The sequence below is a fragment of the Aquarana catesbeiana genome, linkage group LG13 (genome assembly GCF_042186555.1).
Source record: "Aquarana catesbeiana isolate 2022-GZ linkage group LG13, ASM4218655v1, whole genome shotgun sequence".
Lineage (NCBI taxonomy): Eukaryota > Metazoa > Chordata > Amphibia > Anura > Ranidae > Aquarana > Aquarana catesbeiana.
This window is the reverse complement of record NC_133336.1, coordinates 45587461-45611073: the sequence shown is the minus strand read 5'-3', so window position 1 is coordinate 45611073 and position 23613 is coordinate 45587461. Positions and strand designations below refer to the sequence as shown.

General features: G+C 42.4%; 1 protein-coding gene across 2 annotated transcripts in view; it reads left to right on the top strand.

The window, feature by feature from the left end:
* MAP4K5 (mitogen-activated protein kinase kinase kinase kinase 5) overlaps nt 1–12571 on the top strand; it is a 200165-nt gene extending 187594 nt beyond the window's left edge. For both annotated transcript variants that reach the window (XM_073608559.1, XM_073608558.1), the window contains exons 31-32: nt 4192–4247; nt 6186–12571. In XM_073608559.1, coding sequence (XP_073464660.1) covers nt 4192–4247; nt 6186–6273 — 144 coding nt within the window. In that variant the 3' untranslated portion in view covers nt 6274–12571. The remainder of the gene's footprint in view (nt 1–4191; nt 4248–6185) is intronic.
* Nucleotides 12572–23613: the final 11042 nt, after the last annotated feature.

Here is a 23613-nt window from a genome sequence, read left to right as displayed (position 1 = left end):
GAGTAAGAAGAAACTGCTCTGAAGATACACAGTTCTGGATTCAATCTAAAGTCCTTACAGAGAGATTTGAAGCCAAGGGATATGACCCGAAGAAACTGAAGAAGGTAGTGGAGGAAGTGGCTGAAATACCTAGAATTACATGCTTACAAGAATCACGGCCGGTGGGTTCTGAGGTAGCACCAACAGAAAAAAATCGTAATAAAGAGTGGGGCTTTATTTCTCAATTTCATACTCAATACAAGGAAGTGGAGGAGATCTTCAGAAGACACTGGCATATACTCCGGTTAGATAAGAAACTCACCACAGTATTACCTTCTGAGCCCCAGTTCATTTATAGAAAAACCACAAGTTTTGGAGACAGAGTGGTGAAGAAAGTGATTGACCCTCCTAAACGTCCGACATTTTGGGATCGCAACGGCTTTTTTGCATGCAGGAGATGCAAAGCCTGCAGGGAGGTCTCCAGACCTCTTAGAGGAATTGATAGTTTCCTTTCCCCGATTAATAATCGCAGTTTCGGGATTAAACAATTCATTACATGCAACAGCACCTTTGTGGTGTACGCATTGAAATGTCCTTGCGGTTTAATCTATATAGGCCGTACAAAAAGGCTATTACGGGTGAGAATAGCTGAACACATAAACAACATAAAAATAGGCTATAAGGATCATAACGTCTCACTGCATTTTAAATTAAAACATGATAGTGACCCGACGGGATTGGAATTTTGGGGGGTTGAACATCTCCAGTCCCATTGGAGGGGCATAAATCGCATCCGAGAGTTATCCAAACGTGAAACCCATTGGATCTATTCTGTGGATGTGATTGCCCCCAAGGGTCTTAACATAGAGCTTGACATAAATTGTTTCATCAGTGACACATAGACATACCCTGGGGTATGGTTCCAGTTTCATTTTATCACAGTGTAATTTTTATTATAATTTTGACTCCAATATGATCACGTTTTATATAAATGTTTTATATACATATATTTACATGTGGATTGTCATATATTTTATATATGTACATATATACATTTTAGATATACAATTTTAATACATATTTATTTTAATATCTCAACATGTGTTTATCAGGTGCAATTTATCGTATGCGATTATTCAATACGTGCTAGGAAATCGCTATGCAGTTTTTATCTTTTCATAGGATAAGCAATGTATGATGTAAAATTGCTAGACAATATATTTATTTTAATATTCCAACATATGTTTATCAGGTGCAATTTAGCGTATGCGATTATTCAATACATGCTAGGAAATCGCTATGCAGTTTTATCTTTATTCATAGGATAAGCAATGTATGATGTAAAATTGCTAGACAATTCTTGTTTACTAAATACTTTTATATTTTGAGAGAATATTTTAATCAGTTTTAATGAATACCGAAAGTGTGCTTGCTCAATGATAGCGCTGCGGATCAATGTCCGCGCCACATACACTGAATGATTGCAGGTATTCAAGGTACTTGTTTTTTATGCATTAGGTCATCTTCCACTAGAACCGGTATTGTCATGCTTAATACGACCTGTGGGAGCAGAATGTCCGGATGATGTTATTTCACACATTGCTGACAGTATTTAGCATTAGGGGCGGGGATGTGTGAGTCATCCGGGCGTCTGCTTCTGCTGATTGGCTGTTCCGCCTGCCACTTATATAAATACCGGCCTCCTTTCTTGTGTGTCACGCCCTCAGAAGAAGTCCAGGAAGTGACGAAACGTTAGGGACGTGTCGCACAGGAAGTGACGCATGTGCTCCACCAACCGAGGAACCAGGAAGCGTGTGACTGTGGTTACACACAGGGAGCGCTCCTGACAGGTTTTCACGACTGGAGGACGCAATCAGGCACAGTGCACTTTGTTATCTTTGCTCAATGTTTATTAAATTTTGGTACGCATGGTTTTAAGGGGATGTTTGGATGGTTCAAATAAAGATGTTTAGCAGTATCACGCTATGTGAGCATTTTTGTTTCTTCTACATATCCTATTGGAACTACTGGGAATAATACTGACATCTGGTGGTCGCTTTGGATATTGATGCAGATTTACTACTATTAATCAAGGCTTTTATTGATCTGATTTCTGGTGAGTGAGTTTTCATTGGGGACCCCAGCACGTGGTGTATCGCTTGGTGAAAGGATTACTACCCTCACAGAATACATCTTGATTATTTATTGGTGGAACTCTGGCTATCAGATCCATGTTTGAACTTTCTGAAATAGATTAAGAAAGAGACCCTGTTCAATTGGGGTGCACAGCGCTGCTGCAATACTGAAGAGACACTTTATATATTTATATATTTATAATTGTGTATTTATATATTTATCTAATTTAATTGATTCATTATTGCCTATATACATGTTCTACTATTTAAGCAGCTGCTACTAGTCATATAATTATTTATGTGCCGCACATACACCGTTAGAATATTGTACTAAGCGCAGAGCATTGTTGTTTTTTTGGGACGGGCATATACAACATACATTCATTCAAAACAATGATACTTACCCAGGTGAATGCAGCATCACTCCGATGCTGGATGTGTCCTGCGCTGCTTCTAAGACTGGGTACTGAGGGATCAAAGACCACTGATAACTCAGTTCTCAGTCCAATAAGCAGTGAGCTGGTGACTGTTAGTTTACTGGCCCTCTAATCTGCTCCTCCAGTGCTCACTAGAGCACTGAGTTGTGGAGGGGGTGGGAGCGGCTGGCTCAGCCTCTCAGCAGGTCACTGAGAGGCTGAGCCAGCTGCTGGTCCAGGCATCTGAGTGGATCCTGACTGTAAAGTCAGAATCAATCCAGAGCCTGGACTGGCTGAGCGAAATTAGCTGACTGACTGAAAACAGGTCACTGGGTAGAACAAACTGCCATCCTGTGATCCATGGGAGAAGTGTGGCCAAAAAAGTTTTGGCCATACTTCTCCTTTAATCAAACTTCAGTTGACAGCGGCAATGCAAACTGCCCTAACAGACCTTTTTCTTGTTTTGCATATAATTCTTCTTTAAAGCAAACTTGTCCTCTTTATAAAGGGTAAGGAAACTTTCAAGCAAAGTTTACCTACCCTTTTGCTCTCATCCCCTAAAGCAGTTGTAGCCCAAGCTCCCCCTTCAAATCCCAATACTTAGATCTCAGTCCTAGGCCCACAGTGATGTCTGCACATTCAGCTCCATGGACTTCTGTGAGGATGATAGAAGCATTGTAAAACAGTGCCATAGGCCTCAGAGCGATATCCAGGTAAGTAAAGTGGTTTGAGCAGGAAGGGTAGGCTACATCTGCTTTAGAGGTTGGGAGCAAAAGGGTAAGGAGACTTTGTGAGAAAGTTCCTTAGTCTTTAAAGCCCAACTTCAGGAAAATATAAAAGACGCATATTATTCAGTTCTGTACGTTAATATCTCATGAACTGTATTTTTGTAAATCCAAGCAGTATGAGTACATGAATTTGACTAGGTATCCACCTCTTGCAATCCCTGTACTAAAGTGCTCAGGCAGGGTGATAGAGAAGCAGCAAAAGGAGCCAATCGCGTGTAGCAGTGCCCGTGTGCCAACAAGAAACCTGCCGATATGAGGAAAGAGCAGAAAGAAGGGCTCATCAATCTACTGGTTCTCCTTTTACTGTCCATTCATATGCTGGCGGCAGGGAGGGTACCTACCTGTATTACTTAAAGTGGTTTTTTACCTTAATGCATTCTCAGCATTAAGGTAAAAAAAAACTTTCCATGTTCACCTCCCCCCAGCTCCTTCTAAAATACTTACCTGAGTCTGATCTCGATCCAGAACTGTGCATGTCTGCAGCGGCACTGTTCCTCTCTCCCCCTCTCACAGGAGGGTCAGCAGCCGTGGAAGCCATTATCTCCTGTGCTGCTGTCAATCAACTCCTGTGAGCAGGGAATTGGGGGGGGGGGGGCAGGGCTGAGCCACACTGTGTGTATATCAATAGATGCTCACAGTGCAGCTCGAGATTGAGCTTGCACGAGTGTCTCCATAGCAAGTAGGGGCACTCAGAAGGAAAGAGGAGCCAGGAGTACTGCCAGGGGACCCCAGAGAAGGAGGAGGATCGGAGCTGCTGTCTGCAAAATCCATGCTCAGACCAGGTAAGTATGACGTGTTATTTTCGAAAAAAAATAAAACTTTAGGAACACTTTAACTGCAGAAAATAAAGAGAAGTTCTCTCCTTTGTTTTAGGTTACACAAGAGATTTCAGATGAATCAAGAGTCTTTCGCCTGCTGGGATCGGACAGGTAATATTCTAGAACCAAATATTGGAAAAACTGACTATACAGTACTCAATTAGCGTTTATATTGGTCTAGTGGACTTTATTTTACACTGTGCTAGTTTCCATCTCATAGAAACCATTAAAAAAATAATGCTTTCATTTTTGTGCTGTTTACTTAAAAGTAAACTTAGCTGTTTTTATACCAATAGCATACTTTACCCACTGTTGAAGCATGATTCTGGCATTACAAGAGCCAGTTTATTGCAGAGTTCAGCTAACCCTCTGTTAACACAAGTCCAACATTACATTCAAACCAGCCAGTTAAGAACCTTGTAGCCCCTGAAACGCATTGGCTTGCTGTCTTTGGACTTCTGTGTTGAAATAAATACTCTTATTCTTTGCACTTTCCAAAGTTCACCAAGGTGCCTTTGAGACCTCTTTGTGTTAAAGAGGATCTTCAACCAGTTTGCAAAAAAATTACAAAAAAAAAACACTTTCCTGTCCAGGGATCCATAAAGTCAAGGAGCCGGCAACACAAATGCTTCTCATCTTTCAACTTTATTTAAGCACTACAGCAATTGTAACATTGTAAAATCTAACGCGTTTCGGCCGAAGCCCTTCTCATAGCATACGAGGAAAGTTTTGGCCAAAACGCGTTCAATTTTACAATGTTACAATTGCTGTAGCGCTTGAGTAAAGTTGAAAGCTAAAAAGCATTCATGTTGCCAGCTCCTTGACTTTATGGATCTACAGTGGATGTGACAGCACTGACACTCACGTCATATGTATCTCAGCATTGCGGTAGAGCTTGGGTGGGTTTCCTGTGTATCCACCAGTCCAGGGATCCAGCGCTATTCTCGCGCAGTATGGTTCTTCTGTGTTCTTTGGATCCCCATCGCTGGCACGTTTAGTATGGGGAGCCGTCTGTGACCCCTTGCTGCTTTACAGCCAGTTTCTCAGTGCACATGGGCGAGCCTTGCTGTGCGAATGTCCCGCAGCCTTTTGGGACCTGTGACCTGTCCCAAGAGGTTATAGGAGGGGGAGAAGGCGAACTTTCGGTGGTGATTTAACTGAAAGTGGGAGCGGGTACCTAACAAAACTAGGTAGATGAAAAGAGAAATGGATAATGCTCTTGAATTTGTGTAAAGAGAAAGGTATTGGAAGCCCCACCATCTAAGTGTAGATTGTTAGTAAACCAAGGACAATTCTAAAATTTGCACATTTTATAGAAGAGTTAAAAAACATGTGTATATCCAGATGGCAGAACTGCAGAGCTCGGCAGGATTGTGGCTGGATCGGGCTGTAGAAGCAGCTGGAAAGATTGTGCCAGTCTGAGCGGGAAGCTGATGTCCAGGAGTGAGCCGGGGCTGGAGCTGAGACAGCGATGCCGGAGGATTCCAAAAGGGTGACATGGAAGGCGTGAGGGCATGGCTACATATTTTTGGGCAAATAGGACTGCCCCTTTGTCAAACCATCTGTTTGACAAAGCTGCAGTCCTTGTTGCCCCCAAAACATGTCCCCACACCTTCCACATAAATCTTGGAATCCTGCATCACTGTCTCGGCCCTGGCTCGCTCCCGGACATCTGCTTCCCTTCTCCAACCAGCTGATGGCTGCACAGTTTGCAGTTCCTCCATCTGGATATACACATGCTTTTAACTCTTCTATAAAATGTGAGTGCAAATTTTTGAATTATGGAGGAAAGTAAAATAATTTTTCTTACTACTAACAATCTACACTTAGATGGTGGCGCTTCCCATACCTTTCTCTTCTAGCTATCAAACCTGGCTGTTGCAGACAGCTGCATTTCCTACTATCCAATCAGAGTGGTTCCCTAACATGATCGCTATGTATATCTAGAGCAAATTTTTATTTTTTTTTTTTTTTAAATGAGTGTAAAACGTAGCTAGATTTTTCAGTACTGAAGCTCCTTCCTTATCTCTCTCTCTCTCTCACACACAGGGTGGTGGTTTTGGAGAGCAGACCTACATCCAACCCGACAGCTCACAGCAACTTGTACATCTTGGCCGGCCACGAAAACAGCTACTAAACCAATCACAGACCAGTGTTTAACAAATATGACATAGGAATATAAATTCCATCATAAACCCTGCCTTTTTTGGACTTTTACAAGCTGACAGCAACTCAACCTGTATTTTATTGATGGTATCTGTATTATTTGGTAGGACTGTTTTTAACCCTTTTTGTGATGCTGGAAACAGCTGCACTTTTCACCACCGTGTGGTGTTGGTTTTTAATTGATTGCTTAACTAAAAGCTGTGACATACAGCCCTTTTATGATAAGTTGGGAGGGGGTGGGAGATGCGAAGCATTATGTTCTTATAGAGGAAAATAAGGGGTGCCTTCGTTTTTTTTTTTTTTTCTTCTGTTACCTTTTGGAGGTAGCCCAGCTGGCTTTTGCTTTTTTTTTTTTTTTTTTTTATTTCCTTCTTTTTTTTATTTGGCATGATCTGTTTCTCACCACAGTGCCACTTAATTGAGTAGATTTTACTTGGCAGGACATCGTAGAATTGTAAATTCTCACCCAGTGGCTGCAGCACCAAGCTTTGACCTTCTTATTAAGCTATTTCTTTAACTTTCATTAATGGCTCATTTAGCTTCAACTCAAAAAAAAAACCACATGAAAACGCCCAGTTTTTACTCAAGCAACATAAAAGGAAATTCAAGTATATTTAACCCCCAACTAAAAATCTTATATATTGCAGCCTATCAGTCCTAAGATGTGATGGCTGCATTTGTTTTCTTTTTTTCAGGCCAAGTACATTTTCTGAAAGAACAGAAAAAAACGTTGATTCTAATAGAAATCCAGTGTGCTTCTAACCTTATGCACACTAAAATGAAATTTTAAAGAATGTTATCAACTCTTAGGTCTCATGCACACAAGACGTTTAACAACGCCAGCGCTGCTGCCAGGAAAAAGCGACGAGAACGCGATGTTAGCTGCTTTTTTGAACAGGGTTTATGGCCGTATTTTTGTGTTTTTTGGTGTTAGCATTTTTAGCTCTTTTTAAGTGAAAACACTCCCTATAATGTAAAAACGCCAAACGCGGCTAACAGCTTGTTACAACATTTACCTGTATTTTCCGTTTTTACTGCTCCTGGAAGCACAGGCTGTCTATTTTTTTTTTCTACTGCCTCCAAATGCCTCTGACAGTTCATGTGTGCATGGACACATAGGCTAACATGGAGGGGCGTTTAGAGGCTGTTAAAAAAAAAAAAAAAAAAAAAATGTCAGACACCCCTAACAGCAGCTGTACAAAAGGCCTGTGTGCATGAGCCCTTACCAGTTCTTTATTATGCAATGCATTGTGTGTTTAAAGTCTATTCAGGGGAGTATACTATATAGCAGGGATATGCAGACCTCCAGCTGTTGCAGAACTACAAGTCCCATAAGGCATAGCAAGACTCTAACGGCAATAAGCATGACACCAAGAGGCAGAGGCATGATGGGGCTTGTAGTTTTGCAACAGCTGGAGGTCCGCTGATTGCATATCCCTGCTCTATAGCCTCTTGCTACTCTCCAGTCTTAGAGCGTTCACCTTTACTGAAAAAAATGAAAAGGTGAACTAACACCACACTGGCTCTTCACCCCCATCGCAGCCCCTCTACTTACCTCTGTGGGTGCTGAGCTGTCAGGGCCCACGCCGTGGTCCAGGGATCCCTACCCTCCTCCCTCTTCCCTGTGCAGTGCTTCTAGGACAGATCAAAGTGACATTCTGTGATGAACGCTGACCAGTCAGAATTCCTCTGATCTGCCCTGGAAGCCCTGCAAAAAGAAGAGCAGAGATTTCAGTTCCCCCGACTGCTGCATGGGCACTGCCAGCTCATCACACACAGAGGTAAGTACAGTGGGGGGTGTACAGTGTTCAACTTTTTTCCTTTTTTTTTTTTTTCCATGAAAAGGTGAACTTAGTCTTTAAAGGAAAACTATTTGGGGTTTTCATGAAGTACACATTTTGAATTATCATTGTAAATGTTACCTGAATGTAATTGTTTAAGTAACATTCACATTGTTACTGTCTTGTACAGATGATTATATTTGCTATTATGCAGATATTTAGTTCCTCCATCTATTGGATGATTATATTTGCTGTTATGCAGATATTTAAGTTCTCCTTCTATTGGACAGTCTAGTTTGTCAGCCTGCTTCGGGGGGCATCCTTGATGGATAGCTGTTGAGATAACAGGATAAGCCACATAATGGCTTGCTTTCACTAAGTCTGTGGTGGCTGCTAGACTGGCATCAAAATGAGGATGAGCTACTCATTTTGCTGTGTTGCTGAACAGGAAACACAGCATTTGTAATAAGTAAATATGACTGTCCCACCATACTTAAAGTGGTTGTAAACCTTAGTTTGTTATTTTAATTTAAACGAAAAACAACAATGGTTTTTCATAGAGCAGCCCGACCCTTCTCTTCTGGGTTCCCCCGATGGCGCTTCAGGCCCCTCCTTTTTGATGGTGCCCCTATGGAAAGCTGCTGCGTCAATTGACACAGCCCGCTGACTCAGCCCTGCCCCCCTTTCCTATGTCACAGCATTTGATAGACAGCAGTGGAAACCAATGGCTCCCACTGCTATCAAGCTGCCCAGTGAGGAGATAGACAGTGGTGGGAGCCACTGCTGTCCTGCACATCGCTGGATTGGGCTCAGGTAAGGAAAAGGGGGGCATGTGGGGGGGGGGGGCTGCAGCACAGATGGTTTCTCACCTTAATGCATAGAATGCATTAAGGTGAAAAACCTTAAGGCTTTAGAACCGCTTTAAAGATGTAGATTTCTTCCTTATTTAGCTTTACTTTGACCCTGACAAATAAGCTAAAGACTGTTTTAGCTGGCAGAGCTCACACACTGTTATGCACACTCAGATGATGGAAGACAGGGTGTGAGCTCAGGCATTTGGCAGATTATAACTGTGTTTTTCTGAATACATTAATAAGATTATTTTTATTAACATTAGCATTCACATATAAACATTACCTGAATGCAGCAGCAATATTATGAGTTGACTCGATACTCGGGAAAAAAGTTGACTAGAAATAGTAAGATTGCTGTCTCAAGTCTAATTGATGTCAATAGGCGCCGTTACATTTTGGCTAATGGGGATAATATGGCTGCGTCTGCTGTGTGATGACAGGTACATTTATAATGCCACAGGATGTGGTTTTTTCTTTTTTTTTTCTTTTTTTTTTTTTTGTTTTTGTTTTTTTTTCTTTTTTTTCCTTGCTTTGCTTTGACACTACAGGTCAGTTCCTATTTTCGTAGGTATTCATAGAGTCTTAGAAGCCAAGTCTTTCCTCTGCCTCCTGTAATATAGATCCTTATATCCTTATTTATGGGTAATATATCTGCTAATCCTTAGGACATGTTTGCAGCAGATTCCGTTTTGTATTTTTTACTGTTTGTATAGGGGAACTCTGACATGTAATCTGTTATAGCGCTAGTGCCTTATTACGCTTATTTTAAGTCTGAAAATTACATTTTGCACAGCCGAAACAGACATGGATAGGCCAAGGCTTCTTGCCAAAGGTGCTCTTCATCAAGGCCAAACTGGAGCCGCGTTGCGATGAGGTTTGATGGACAAAACGCTTAGTTTTTCAATATATATCAAGCAAAGGAATTGTTTTTCTTTGAATTAACTCGCCTATAATTTGATTTGTCCCAGTAAAGCCTAAAAGAAGCAGCACCCGACAACCCAACAGGCTTCACCTATGCCGCCATTGAGCTGGTCTGTGTAGTACCAATCAGAATTCACAATGAGGATAAGAGATAATTTTTACAAACTGTAAATAATTAAAATGCAACTTGTTAACTTGACGAGGGAGAGAAGGGATAATATAATGTGTAATTTAGATCTTTGCGCACACAGAACAAGAAGTATTAATATACATTTTTTTTTTTGTTGTAGAAGTGCCCTCCTGTGTACAACAATAATTAGGCCGTGCAATCTTCGAGTATTGACCTACACAATTTTGGATGGGGATTGATGAGTTGAAACATTTGTTGGTTTCGTTGAACCCCCATTAGTCTTGTATCTCTTTGCTTATGTGATTTTCCTTGGGGCCCATTCACATGGAGTCGGTTTGCTCTGTTCGGCAGGGGTTCCATGAGCTGATTGGAGCAGATGTCAGTTTTTTGGCTTCTTGCGCCCATTCAGTTTGTGTCCCCGTTACACAGCGGACAAGAGTGGACCCGTGATGGCTTTATGGGCAGCTGGATGTTAATGGACTTGTGTCCATTTACATCAGGCTACCTACAATCCATCACATTTAGGTCCAAAAAAATGGAAAAAGACACAGTCCTTTTTTTCTTTTTCTTTTTTTTGAACCTGGGCGGACTTGGAGCTACAAGTCCATTTACATCAGCCAACCAATAGACCCTCATAGAACTTCCAATCAGGTCTGCTTGACAAATGGACAGGCAGACCTGATTGGAAAGCTCATGTGAAAGAGGCCTTAGGTAGTTTGTGTCTCCAGCTACTTCTAAGGCCTTGTGCACACTTCAAAAAACAACAAAGAAATATCGCAGCTCACTTACCAACCAGCCTGCAACAAACCGATTTGTCCTAACAGTTCACGTTAAAACAAGGGGTTTCATTTGCAAATCTATGCGTAAGCTGCAGAGCCACTTTACGGCACCCAAGTGTACTGCAGTCCTAACACTATAAATTTTGAGAGCCTCCAAAGTTGGAGCACATATATAATAGATAGATTAAGGGCAGGTACGCCTGGAGAGAGCCCACTTCTCCTTAAATGTAAAGGAATGCACTGGACACCCAGCAATAGCACAATGGCAGCGAAGGTATCCAGTGTCCCCCCTCACCTATCGCACACTGCATCTGTCAAACGCCAAGCGTTTGATGAGCCTAAATGGGTTTGCAAAAGTCGTACATGGTTCGAATCCTGTTGAACCGGCTGAGATTGACCGTTAAATGGGCAGGCTGAATGTACCAAGTTGATCAATCGATCAACTTTGGTACAACCAGCCTGACGGATTCTCTTGCGATTACCGCTAGCGGCTGCTATAGCCACTAGCAATAATCACTGTCTTCTCCCAGCAGGGACGGTTTCCCCCGCCCCTCGGCTGGGAGCAGACAATCGCTCGGCAGGAGGGATTCCCCTGTGAACACTGTTTATGTTGATGGGGAAACATGCACATTTTTTTTCTGCAACCTGTGGTTGCAGGAAAGAAATTTGCTGTGTGTATGGCCGGCCTTAGGCTTCATGTACATGGGACATTGTTCAACCTCTCCTGAACGATTTAACTTGACAGTTAGAAACCGGCATCTAAAAACGGCATTTACATGTCGCGTTTGTGTCTAAAGGCATTTGAAAAAACAAAAATTACATTTTTTTTTCCAAAATAGCCAAAAATGAAAAACGCCGGTAAATGAAACACGGCTTAACACGAGTTACCGCGTTTAGCCTCATTTGGCATTTCAAATGCCTCTAAACTCAGCTTCTGAAATCTTTTTTTGGACAAATAAGATAACATAGAGGAGAGTTCAGGAGCAGTTGAAAAAAATGCCCAACTTCTCCTAAATGTCTGTTTACCAGCAGCAGTGTACATGAGGTCTTAGGAGCATTTTTGAAGCTGCTTTTCCCCTGCTAGGAGAAAAGTGTCTAAAAAAGCCCCAGTGTGCATGAAGCCTAAAGGCCCAAATCAAAGGTTTCCCCTCTGTATCCCCCAATTTATTGGAGACTCTGTCAAGGAAGCGTGTCACCAACCTTTAGCTTTATAGCGGCCACATCAGTTTGGTAGAACTGGATTCTAGCGTACATATCCATTCCAAACCAACTGAACAAGGCAAGGTGTGGCTAAGCTTGTTTAAAGCCATACAAAATGTTCTGTTTCAGGTGGCGTTAGTCTTTAAGAATTGTTATCTTTGAGTCTATTCTGGCTTGTTTTATATGTGCAAATCAGTGACCCAGAACAACCAATCAGAATTATTCATATTTGTTTTATGGATCTGATTATAGTAACTTGGGATCTGTGGTATGGCTCTTTGCACTGCCTTGTGGAATAAGCCCAGGTGTGTCAAGTAGAAGATGTGGCCTCCTTATCCAGACAACAGAATAGCACAGTACGTTGTAACCAAAGAGCTGGTTATCCTGTGATATTCCATTAATATTGCCTGGTTTCCCAGTGCCTGTCATTTTATGACACAACTTGCCTGATATTCAATGGGGTTCTTTTCCCTTTATGTATAAAAATCACCAAAGTTTTATATCCATAGCAGTATCTTCAACTGACTGTTTAATGCCAAGGATTTTTTTCTTGTGTACTTAGGTTTTATTAAATGAGAGACTGAATTAAACAATGCTAATGTTATCTGTCTTGAGTGCCTTTTTTTTCCTTCAAGTAAATCTTAGACAATATCTTAACTGGGTTGCACAAAAGAATCCTCTTATTAGGTTTTGTTTAGTTGCCTCTAATGCCATATAGCAGAATAAGTTCAAAACATTGGGGGAATTAAGCTTCCTGTCACATTATAATGGTGCAGGAACCTGGCATCAGTGACATGCTGCACTTTAACAAAGCAGATAGAAGTGTCTCAGGTCTTTCTGTGCCACCCATGCCAGTTTGTTTCAGAGTGAAATAGAAAGTGGTGCGAGTTCCATGCCTAATCATCAAGGACTTTACAGCAGTTTTTAATAGGGTTGCACTGAAACTTATATATATATATATATATATATATATATATATATATATGCGAGTACTGATACTGTTAAGTATTTACTGATACCGAGTACCGAAACTTTTGGTTAAGTACTCGCCGATATCTAGTACCAATACTTTGTGGTGCAATTTGCATCCATGCAAAATGAATGGGCTCAAATTGCAGTGCTAAGAATTGCATGCAATTTGAACAGGATTGCGGTGCGATTCCTGTCCGAATTACATTATGTCTCCCCACCGCTCCTGTGTGAACCCAGGCTTGTTAGAGTAATTTCAGCCTGGGTTCACACAGGAGCAGTGCGGCAAACCGAATTCCTGTTTAAATTGGATGCGATTCTTCGTAGTGTGATTTGCGCCTATTCTTTTTGTATGAGCGCAAAATGCACCGCAGAGTTTCGGTTTAACAGGAGCATTTTCACGACTATGAGTACTTGTGAAAATACTCGGTATCAGTGCATCCCTAGCTTTTAATATAGAAAACCTTCACAGATCCCCATCAGATTGGATCCAAGGAACAGGATGTAAACTGTCTGCCGGTAATCTGGTACAGCTTGCATACCTTTCCCTGCTCGTGCAGTAAACACACTACATGAGCAGAGCCTGCATATAGGCAAAGAAAGCTCTTTTCCCTTCCTATATACCTGGTTGTTAACCTGCAGGGTTAACAGCCTTTCTTCTCGATCTCACTCAGCTGAATGGCTAGGGGCAGGGCAGGCACAGTAGCTCCAGCTCTCCTGCTCTCTTAGCTGTGCCAGGTGCAGATACGGCATAGCAAACAAAGCAAATTGCTCCTAATTACAAAGGGACTTGCGCCCCTTTTGTCAATGAGAATCTCCCTTTACTCAGTTTAGAAGAGCAGTGCAGGCTTTATGCTTGTGCCGCTCTTTAACTTCTCCCCATTTTTTTTTAAAAAGGTCTCTGGGCTTTAAATATCTTATTCCAGTTTTTGTTTTTATCTTAGTTTTTACATTAGCAATCATAACCTCTGAAAAGAAGCAATGCCCCTAATCAATCGCACTGTGTTCTGCAATCTGCTGCTGGTGTCAATTAAAAGTTAACGACACCCCAAAAGTAGGTCGCAAACGTAGTGCGTTTGCCTGAAACAGATCACATGGGTACAAACCCAAGCGATCCAATTCTAGTGCGGGTAAAAAATGGGCTCAAATTCCTGTGTGGTGGAACCTAGGCTCAGATGTTCTGACTGTCCTGGACTGACCAACATGCAACGTGCATCAATTTATTCAACCAGCAGGGGGTGTTCTCCACATAAATGATGTATTCGGTACTATCTACAAAGATCAATTAGTATTTTATATTACTCTAAATAAACCACATTTTATGACTGATGGAGTGAGTTGGGTTGATCCCCCAGTCGTCAATGATTGCTGACTCTGACCCTGGAGACTTCATCCTTTCCCAGCTTGGTGCATGCATTGTGTCGTTTTCCTATACATTCCTATGAAGAATGCAGGGGACAGGTAATGGCAGCATTATGAAGGTATGGGTGCTGGATCCTTCTCCTTGATAAAGTTCTGTTGATCATCATTATCTTTACCTATTATTATTTGTCAGATATAAAGAAACCGAGCCCACTTAAAATAATACTCCACTTTTGCTACCCAGGTAATTTATGTAATTGCCGCAAAAGACCTTTTGTATTTTAATGTTATTAAAAATTACCTTTCCTTTTTAGTCTGCAGTTTTCAGTCCTTTTTTTTTTTTTTTTTTTTAAATTGTCAAAGAAATGTAAATTGTCACTTCTGTGCAATACGTCAATCTAGAGATGTTCTGTTCATTTTTGGTATGCAAAATACCCCAGAAATTGTGAATTTCCTGCTTGTGTGATTGGATCGCCCTTTTCCTAGAAGTCTGCAACTGATACAAACCATGTTTAAGAAATCTGCTATAGTTGCATTTTTGGTGAGACCCCTCCGCCCCTTTCAGATATCTTTTGAGAAAAGACGCAGTGAAACGGCAATGCTTCTAATAAAAAGGTCCGCAAAACTTTGTGTGTGTGTGTATATGTGTGTATATATATATATATATATATATATATATATATATATATATATATATATATACACACACACACTCACAATCACCGGCTACTTTATTAGGTACACCTGTTCAATTGCTTGGTAACACAAATTGCTAATCAGCCAGTCACATGGCAGAAACTCAATGCATTTAGGCATCTAAATGTGGTGAAGACCACTTGCTGAGGTTCAAACCAAGCCTCAGAATGGGGATTTTGAAAGTGGCATGGTAGTTGGTGCCAGACTGCCTGGTCTGCGTATTTCAAAAACTGTTGATCTACTGGGATTTTCATGCACAACCATCTCTAGGATTTACAGAGAATGGTACGAAAAAGAGAAAATATCCAGTGAGCAGAAGTTGTGTGGAGGAAAATGCCTTGTTGAAGTCAGAGGAGAAATGGGCAGACTGGTTCCAGATGATAGGCAACAGTACCTCAAATAACCACTCGTTACAACCAAGGTATGCAGAACACCATCTCTAATACACCAGAAAGCCAGGCGCAGAAAATGAAAACCAAGGAAGCCTTATTATGGTGCCACACTAGGCCGCTGCACCCAGACTCAAAAGACCAAATGAGGAATAATAGATAAAAACAACTAGAAAACCATCTCTGAACGCACAACACATTGAACCTTGAAGCAGATGGGCTACAGCAGGAGAAGACCACACTGGGTGCCACTCCTGTCAGCTAAGAATAGGAAACTGAGGCTACAATTCACACAGGATCACCAGAATTGGACAATAGACCTGGTCTGATGAGTCTCGATTTCAGCTGCGACATTCAGGCGGTAGGGTCAGAATTTGGCGTAAACAACAAGAAAGCATGGATCCATCCTGCCTTGTATCACTGGTTCAGGCCGGTGGTGGGGGTGTAATGGTGTGGGGGATATTTTCTTGGCACACTTTGAGCCCCTTAGTACCAACTGAGCATCGTTTAAACACCACGTAATTCCTGAGTATTGTTGCTGACCGTATCTGTCCCTTTATGACTACAGTGTCCCCATCTTCTGATGGCTCCTTCCAGCAGGATAATGCACCATGTCACAAAGCTCAAATCTAAAGAAGAGGTTAAAAGCGCCGCTTCGGCAGCGCTGCCCATTGATTTCATTGGCGGGGGCAGTTTAGGAGCGGTGTATACGCAGCTCCCGCACAGCCCCAAGGACGCTGCTTGCAGAACTTTAATGAGGAGTGCTCGGAATGGTCAGGGGTGGGGTTCCCCAGGGTTCTGTCCTGGGACCAATCCTATTTAATTTGTTCATAAACGACCTGGAGGATGGGGTAAACAGTTCAATCTCTGTATTTGCGGACGATACTAAGCTAAGCAGGGCAATAACTTCTCTGCGAGATGTGGAAATCTTGCAAAAAGATCTGAACATTAATGGGGTGGGCAACTACATGGCAAATGAGGTTTAATGTAGAAAAATGTAAAATAATGCATTTGGGTGGAAAAAATATGAATGCAATCTATAGACTGGGGGGGGGGGGGGGACCTCTGGGGGAATCTAGGATGGAAAAGGACTTGGGGGTCCTAGTAGATGATAGGCTCAGCAATGGCATGCATTGCCAAGCTGCTGCTAACAAAGAATATTGGCATGCATTAAAAAGGGGATCAACTCCAGAGATAAAACGATAATTCTTCCACTCTACAAGACTCTGGTCCGGCCGCACCTAGAGTATGCTGTCAAGTTCTGGGCACCAGTCCTCAGGAAGGATGTACTGGAAATGGAGCGAGTACAAAGAAGGGCAACAAAGCTAATAAAGGAAATGTTGCCAGCTCTGAACTTATTCTCTCTGGAGAAGAGATGCTTGAGAGGGGATATGATTTCAATTTACAAATACCATACTGGTGACCCCACAATAGGGATAAAACTTTTTCGCAGAAGGGAGTTTAACAAGACTTGTGGCCCCTCATTAAAATTAGAAGAAAAGAGGTTTAACCTTAAACTACGTAGAGGGTTCTTTACTGTAAGAGTGGCGAGGATGTGGAATTCCCTTCTACAGGCAGTGGTCTCAGCGGGGGGCATCGATAGTTTAAAAAAACTATTAGATAAGCACCTGAACGACCGCAACATACAGGGATATACAATGTAATACTGACTTATAATCACACACATAGGTTGGACTTGTGCCTTTTTTCAACCTCACCTACTATGACTTTTTTTCCGTCCCGCCCCCGTGTGCAAGCATTTGGGCTTTCGCACTGGGGAGGCAGTTTACAGGCGCTATTTTTAGCACTAAAGTGCGAAAGGGAGTGCTCCTAATCTCAGTTTGTTACCTGTATAAAAGTCACCTGTCCACAGAAGCAATCAATCAGATTCCAATCTCTCTATCCTGGCCAAGTCAGAGACAAGATTGTAGACCTACACAAGGCTGGAATGGGCTACAAGACCATCGCCAAGCAGCTTGGTGAGAGGGTGACAACAGTTGGTGCGATTATTTGCAAATGGAAGAAACAAAATAGCTGTTAATCTCCATTGGTCTGGGGCTCCATGCAAGATCTCACTTTGTGGAGTTTCAATGATCATGAGAATGGTGAGGAATCAGCCCAGAACTACATGGGAGAATCTTGTCAATGATCTCAAGGCAGCTGGGACCATAGTCTCCAAGAAAACAATTGGTAACACACAACGTTGTGAAGGACTGAAATCCTGCAGTGCCCGCAAGGTCCCCCTGCTCAAGAAAGCACATGTACAGGCCTGTCCGAAGTTTGCTAATGAACATCTGAATGACTCGTCGGAGAACTGGGTTAAAGAGTTGTGGTCAGATGAGACCAAAATCAAACTCTTTGGCATCAACTCAACTCGCCCTGTTTGGAGGAAGAGGAATGCTGACTATGACCCCAAGATCACCATCCCCACCGTCAAACATGGAGGTGGAAACATTATGCTTTGGGGGTGTTCTGCTAAGGGGACAGGATAACTTTGCCACATCAAAGGGACGATGGACGGGGCCATGTACCCTCAAATCTTCCCTCAGTCAGGTCATTGAAAATGGGTCATGGATGGGTATTCGAGCATGACAATGACCCAAAACACACGGCCAAGGCAACAAAGGAGTGGCTCAAGAAGAAGCACATTAAGGTCCTGGAGTGGCCTAGCCAGTCTCCTGACTTTACTTCTTTAGAAAATATGTAGAGGGAGCTGAAGGTTCGAGTTAGCAAACGTCAGCCTCAAAACCTTAATGACGATGTGTGCAAATCTGGTGGCCAACTACAAGAAATGTCTGACCTCTGTGATTGCCAACAAGGGTTTTGCCACCAAGTACTAAGTCATGTTTTGCGAAGGGGTAAAATACTTCCCTCATGCAAATCAATTTATAATTTTTTTGAAATGCATTTTTCTGGATATTTTTGTTATTTCTGTCTCTCACTGTTAAAATAAACCTACCATTAAAATTATAGACTGATCATTTCTTTGTCAGTGGGCAAACGTACAAAATCAGCAGGGGATTGAATTCTTTTTTCCCTCACTGTACCGTGAAGTCAAGGGGGCCGTGAAGTCTCGAGGGGGGAGGTCCATGGCGCCCTGTACTATTGATTTCAGTTTGTTGCAAACAAGGATACCGCCAATGAATAGGTAAATCAGAAGCAAGGAGATTGTCACAGATTTCACCTGAACAGAATGAGGCCAGGCTGAACCTCCCTATAGATATAGAAAGGTCATTGACATAGTGGGAGTTTGTGCTGAGAGCACTTAAAGAATTTCACTGAACAAAGGATGAGAGCCAAGGCGGGTGCGGTGTGTTTAGGGCTTCCAGACATGGTGTCACTTGGTAACTGATGTCAGCCAAATCCCAGGTCTTCAGGCACTGCAGACCCACACCTTATAATTAGCACCTGGGCCATTAAAGGGAAAAGTGCCTCTTCCTAATTTGCTCTTTTCTTCAGCCTTTGGCTAGGATTCATTTTAGAGCCAAGACTTTTGGAATGTATGGAGACGTGCAGTTTTAAAAAAATATCTTTCCCCTAATGTAACCTAAGCTGGTGCCATTTGCCACTTCCCCTGACATAACTTAACCCACCCTCCCCTCCACAGATGTATACTTACCTCCAATCCATGGCCACAGTTCTGCTGTTTGTTTACATCCAGTGGTGCAACTCCTCACTGCCCTGGCTGCACATGTGCATTTAAAGTACCGTTTTTATCGGTGTATAACACGCACCCTAATTTTAGGAGAGAAGTTTAACCACTTCAATACCAGGCACTTAGACACCTTCCTGCCCACGCCAATTTTCAGCTTTCAGCGCGGTAGCAATTTGAATGACAATTGCGCGGTCATACAACACTGTACCCAAACAAATTTTTTATCATTTTGTTCCCACAAATAGAGCTTTCTTTTGGTGTTATTTGATCACCTTTGTGATTTTTATTTTTTGCGCAACAAATAAAAAAAGACAGAAAATTTTGAAAAAAACCAAGTTTTTCTTTGTTTCTGTTAATTTTTGTAAATAAGTACATTTTCTCCTTCAATGATGGGCACTGATATGGCTGCACTGACAGGCACTGATATGGCTGCACTGACAGGCACTGATATGGCTGCACTGACAGGCACTGATATGGCTGCACTGACAGGCACTGATATGGCTGCACTGACAGGCACTGATATGGCTGCACTGACGGTCACTGATAAGGCAGCACTGATGGGCGCTCGTAGGTGGCACTGATGGGCACTTGTAGGCGGCACTGATGGGTACTTATGGGTGGCACTGATGGGTGACACTGATAGGTGGCATGGATGGACACTGATGGGTTGCACTGATGGGTGGCATTGCTGGGCATCACTGATGTCTTTTAGTACATACTGGTGTCAATCAGTGCCCATTTGTGGGCACTGATTGGCACAGATTGGGCATTCATTTGAACATGTGGATGGCCATGGGGTACAAACCTGGCCATTCACATGTTGCCCCCTTCCCTGGTGGTTCTAGTGTCGTCCCTGGTGGTCCAGTGTGGTCATCCGAGGGGGGGCTGTGCGAGTGAGGAAAAGCTGATCAACAGCTCTTCCTATTTACATCGCGATCAACCGTGATTGGACACGGCTGATCACGTGGTAAAGAGCCTCCATCGGAGGCTCTTTACTGAGATCGGTGTAGCCGTGTGTCAGACTGACACACAGCACCACCGATCGCCACAATGCGCGCCCCCCACCGGTGTGCCGCGGCTGTTATCCTGAAGGAGGTCATATGACGCCCAATCAGGATAACTGAACCACCGCCCGGCCGTCATTTTGCTATAGGCGGGGCGGAAGTGGTTAAGGGGAAAAACTTTTTGGAGGGAAGTTTAAAGAAAAAACTTACATTTTAAATGCCCATCAATGCAGCCTCATCAGTGTCCATCTGCAGCCTTGCCCATCCATCTGCAGCCTTGCTGCTTTGCCGTCCATCTGCAGCCTTGCCCCCATCCAGTGTCAATCTGCAGCCTTGAGGGAACGAGCGCCGCCGAGATACACAGAGCCGGATGTCCTGTGTACTCGGTTCCTCTCTGCTTCTCTCGGCTCCTCTCGCAGTCCCGCCCCTTGGCTCGGCTCCTATGATGGACATAACACAGGTCCAATGGCGGGACTGGGCGTGACTGCGAGTGGAGCTGAGAGGAGCCGAGTATGCAGCACACTCGGCTATGTTTATTTCGGCGGCGCTCGCTCCTCTCCCCCTCACAGTCAGCGGGGATCAGCGTATAACACGCACCCATGATTTTCCCCTGCTTTTAAGGGGAAAAAAGTGCGTGTTTATACCCCGATAAATATGGTAATTGTAAACCCTGAAAGGAAAAATGAACACAGCATGTCCCACTATACTGTATGTCCATTCCCTCCACTCAGGTCTCAGATTACACTCTTTCTGGAGCTGAGAAAAGCCTTTGACGTAGGTGTTTTAGAAGGTTGTAGAAGAGAGAGGACTATGAATAACCACGTAGGAGGATTCGTTTCATCTCTGTGTATCACCTGAGGCCAGTCACTTCACTGGATATATGTAAGGGTTTACAACCATTTTATTGCCCCCATAGACTTCTATGGGTCTCTCATTGTCTCCAGGCTTGAAACAGCCTCGTAAAAGTCTATGGGGAAGCAACGCACATGCATGGCTCGGACAGTGAAGACTTGCTCCCCTGAATGTAAGTAAACAGTAGAAATGTGACCATGGGATCTATGTAAGTTTACATCTGTGGGGGTAGAGGGGCTTAGGTTAGGCCAGGGGAAGGGTGCAAATGCAAGCAGCATGAGGGACCACTTGCCGAGTTAAAATTGCCGCACTGTGAACCAATCACAGCCACAGTATTGTAAATAGACTTGAGGGACCCCCATGGTCCATTGTAGGTGGTTGGAAGGTAAAAAAGTGGACCAACTGCCTGTTTCTACCAACCCCTATTGGTAGCTTAAATTTATCAACTTATTATATTTATCTATCTGTTTTGCCTGCTGGGTAGTTTTGCCCTCTTTATTTATCCTGGTGACCCCCATCGCTGAAAGTAAAACAAAAAAAGCCAGGGGCCATTTAAATGTTTTCAATGCAGTATATCATGTATTGCATTTAGGGACAGTTCATACCACATGCAGTCCAATGCGTTTTTTTTTCTGCATCAAAAATGTATGGAACGTAGGTTATATGGTTTCCAATGGCATAGTTCACACCAGTGTGGTCTGTTTCAGGGGTTTCCAGTTCCAGAAAAAAAAATAATTAGAACATGCTGCATTTTTCCTGCACTGGACTGTACTGGAACATGGAAAAACGCACCGGACCCCAGTACAATGAAAAAACGAGAAAAGGCATCTGGAATGCACCCGGAAACGCATTAAAAACACACGTGCAGAAACTCATCCGAAACAGATCTGGACTGCGTTTTTGTGGTGTAAACCAGCTCTAAGGCGGCAGCCTCAATGAAAGAATAAATGAGCTGCCAACATGCTCTCGTTCACATTGGAGCGATTTGACAGGTTGCAGCCTATTGCCGGCAATCGATCTGTTCAAATCGCAGCAACACCGACTTTGCGGTGCCGCACCAATTTGAAAAAGTAGTTCCTGCACTACTTTTGGCGATTTAGGATGCAACTTGCTTAGGACTTTGTGCATGAAGCTGCACAGATTTCTTCCAAGGCGCACTGACATGCGGCTTTGAAATCATGTGATTTCAGATGAAGTCGTAGTCAATGTCAGTGGGGGCTTGGTTGCTGAAAACTGGGTGTGGCCTTTTTTTTTTTTTTTAAATGCACCAACCGTTTTAGAATACCATTCAAAATGATGCATGTAATGTGAGTTGCCATGCATTAAATTATCCATAACTAAAGGCAATTAAATAAAATAAAAATTGATCAGATCAGAACACCGTCAGGTTTTTATTGCTGTCTGTGTCCCCATTAAGGACATTCACTCTCTCTATTTGTCCTGTTTACTGTTATCACTGAATGAAAAAAAAAATCCCATATGTTAGGTGGTCACCAGAACAGGAATAAAGGGAAAATCTCCCAGTGGGGACACTAGTTCTGGTGACAACCAGGGATGCCCTCACCTTGGAGGGATTTCCTCTCACTTCCTGTTTTGGCCATGGAACAGGAAGTGTAGGGAAGTCTTCCCAAGGGTACACAGACGGCAGAAGAACATTTAACAGGGGTGATAACCCTCCCTTGCGTTATCCAAAATAGAAATTAAAAAAAAAAAAGTTTCGCTTTTAGTTCTATTTTAAACTCTATGCAATGGGTATTGGAGGTTTTAGGTCCTTCTTATTTTTTCTTTTTTGCAGACTTCATGTACTTATTGTGACTCTCAAGCTGAAAGAGGATGTGACCGCCTGGTAGTCACCCAAGAGATGTGAATCGAACAAACATCATTAGTCATTTCCTGAATTGTGGGATTTGTACCTTGTTTAGAGATGCTCCAGGTGACATGTGATGGCGATAATTGGAGTCACTGAACAAAAACGCTGACTACATTCTAATTAATGACGCATTTTCCTAGTCATTATCTGGACAGGGCGAAATGAAAAATAAAACTATAAGATCTGTGACTTTTACATTTACTGCAATAAAAGGACACTGCTGTCAGGTTTGTGTATTTAAAACAAAAGTAAAGTGCATCTGAAAAGTATTCACATTTCTTCACTTTTTCCACATTTTGTTATGTTACAGCCTTATTCCAAAATGCATTAAATTCATTATTTTCCCCAGAATTCTACAAACAATACCCCATAATGACAACCTGAAAGAAGTTTGTTTGAAATCTTTACAAATTTATATTAAAAAAAAATGATCAGATGTACAATGGATAGAAAAAGTCTACACACCCCTGTTAAAATGTCAGGTTTCTGTGATGTAAAAAAAAAAAAAAAAAAAAATGAGACGAAGATAAATAATTTCAGAACTTTTCCCACCCTTAATGAGTCCTAAAAACTCAGTTGAACAATAAATTGAAATCTTTTAGGTGAAGGGAAGTAAAAATAAAACAATATGGTTGTATAAGTGTGCACACCCTTGACCACTTCAATACAGGGCACTTATACACCTTCCTGCCCAGACCAATTTTCAGCTTTTAGTGCTATCACATTTTGATTAACAATTGCGCAGTCATGCGATGCTGTAACCAAACAACATTTTTATCATTTTTTGCGCTACAAATGAAAAAAAGACTGAAAATTTTGGAAAAAAAAAAAAGTTTTTCTTTGTTTCTG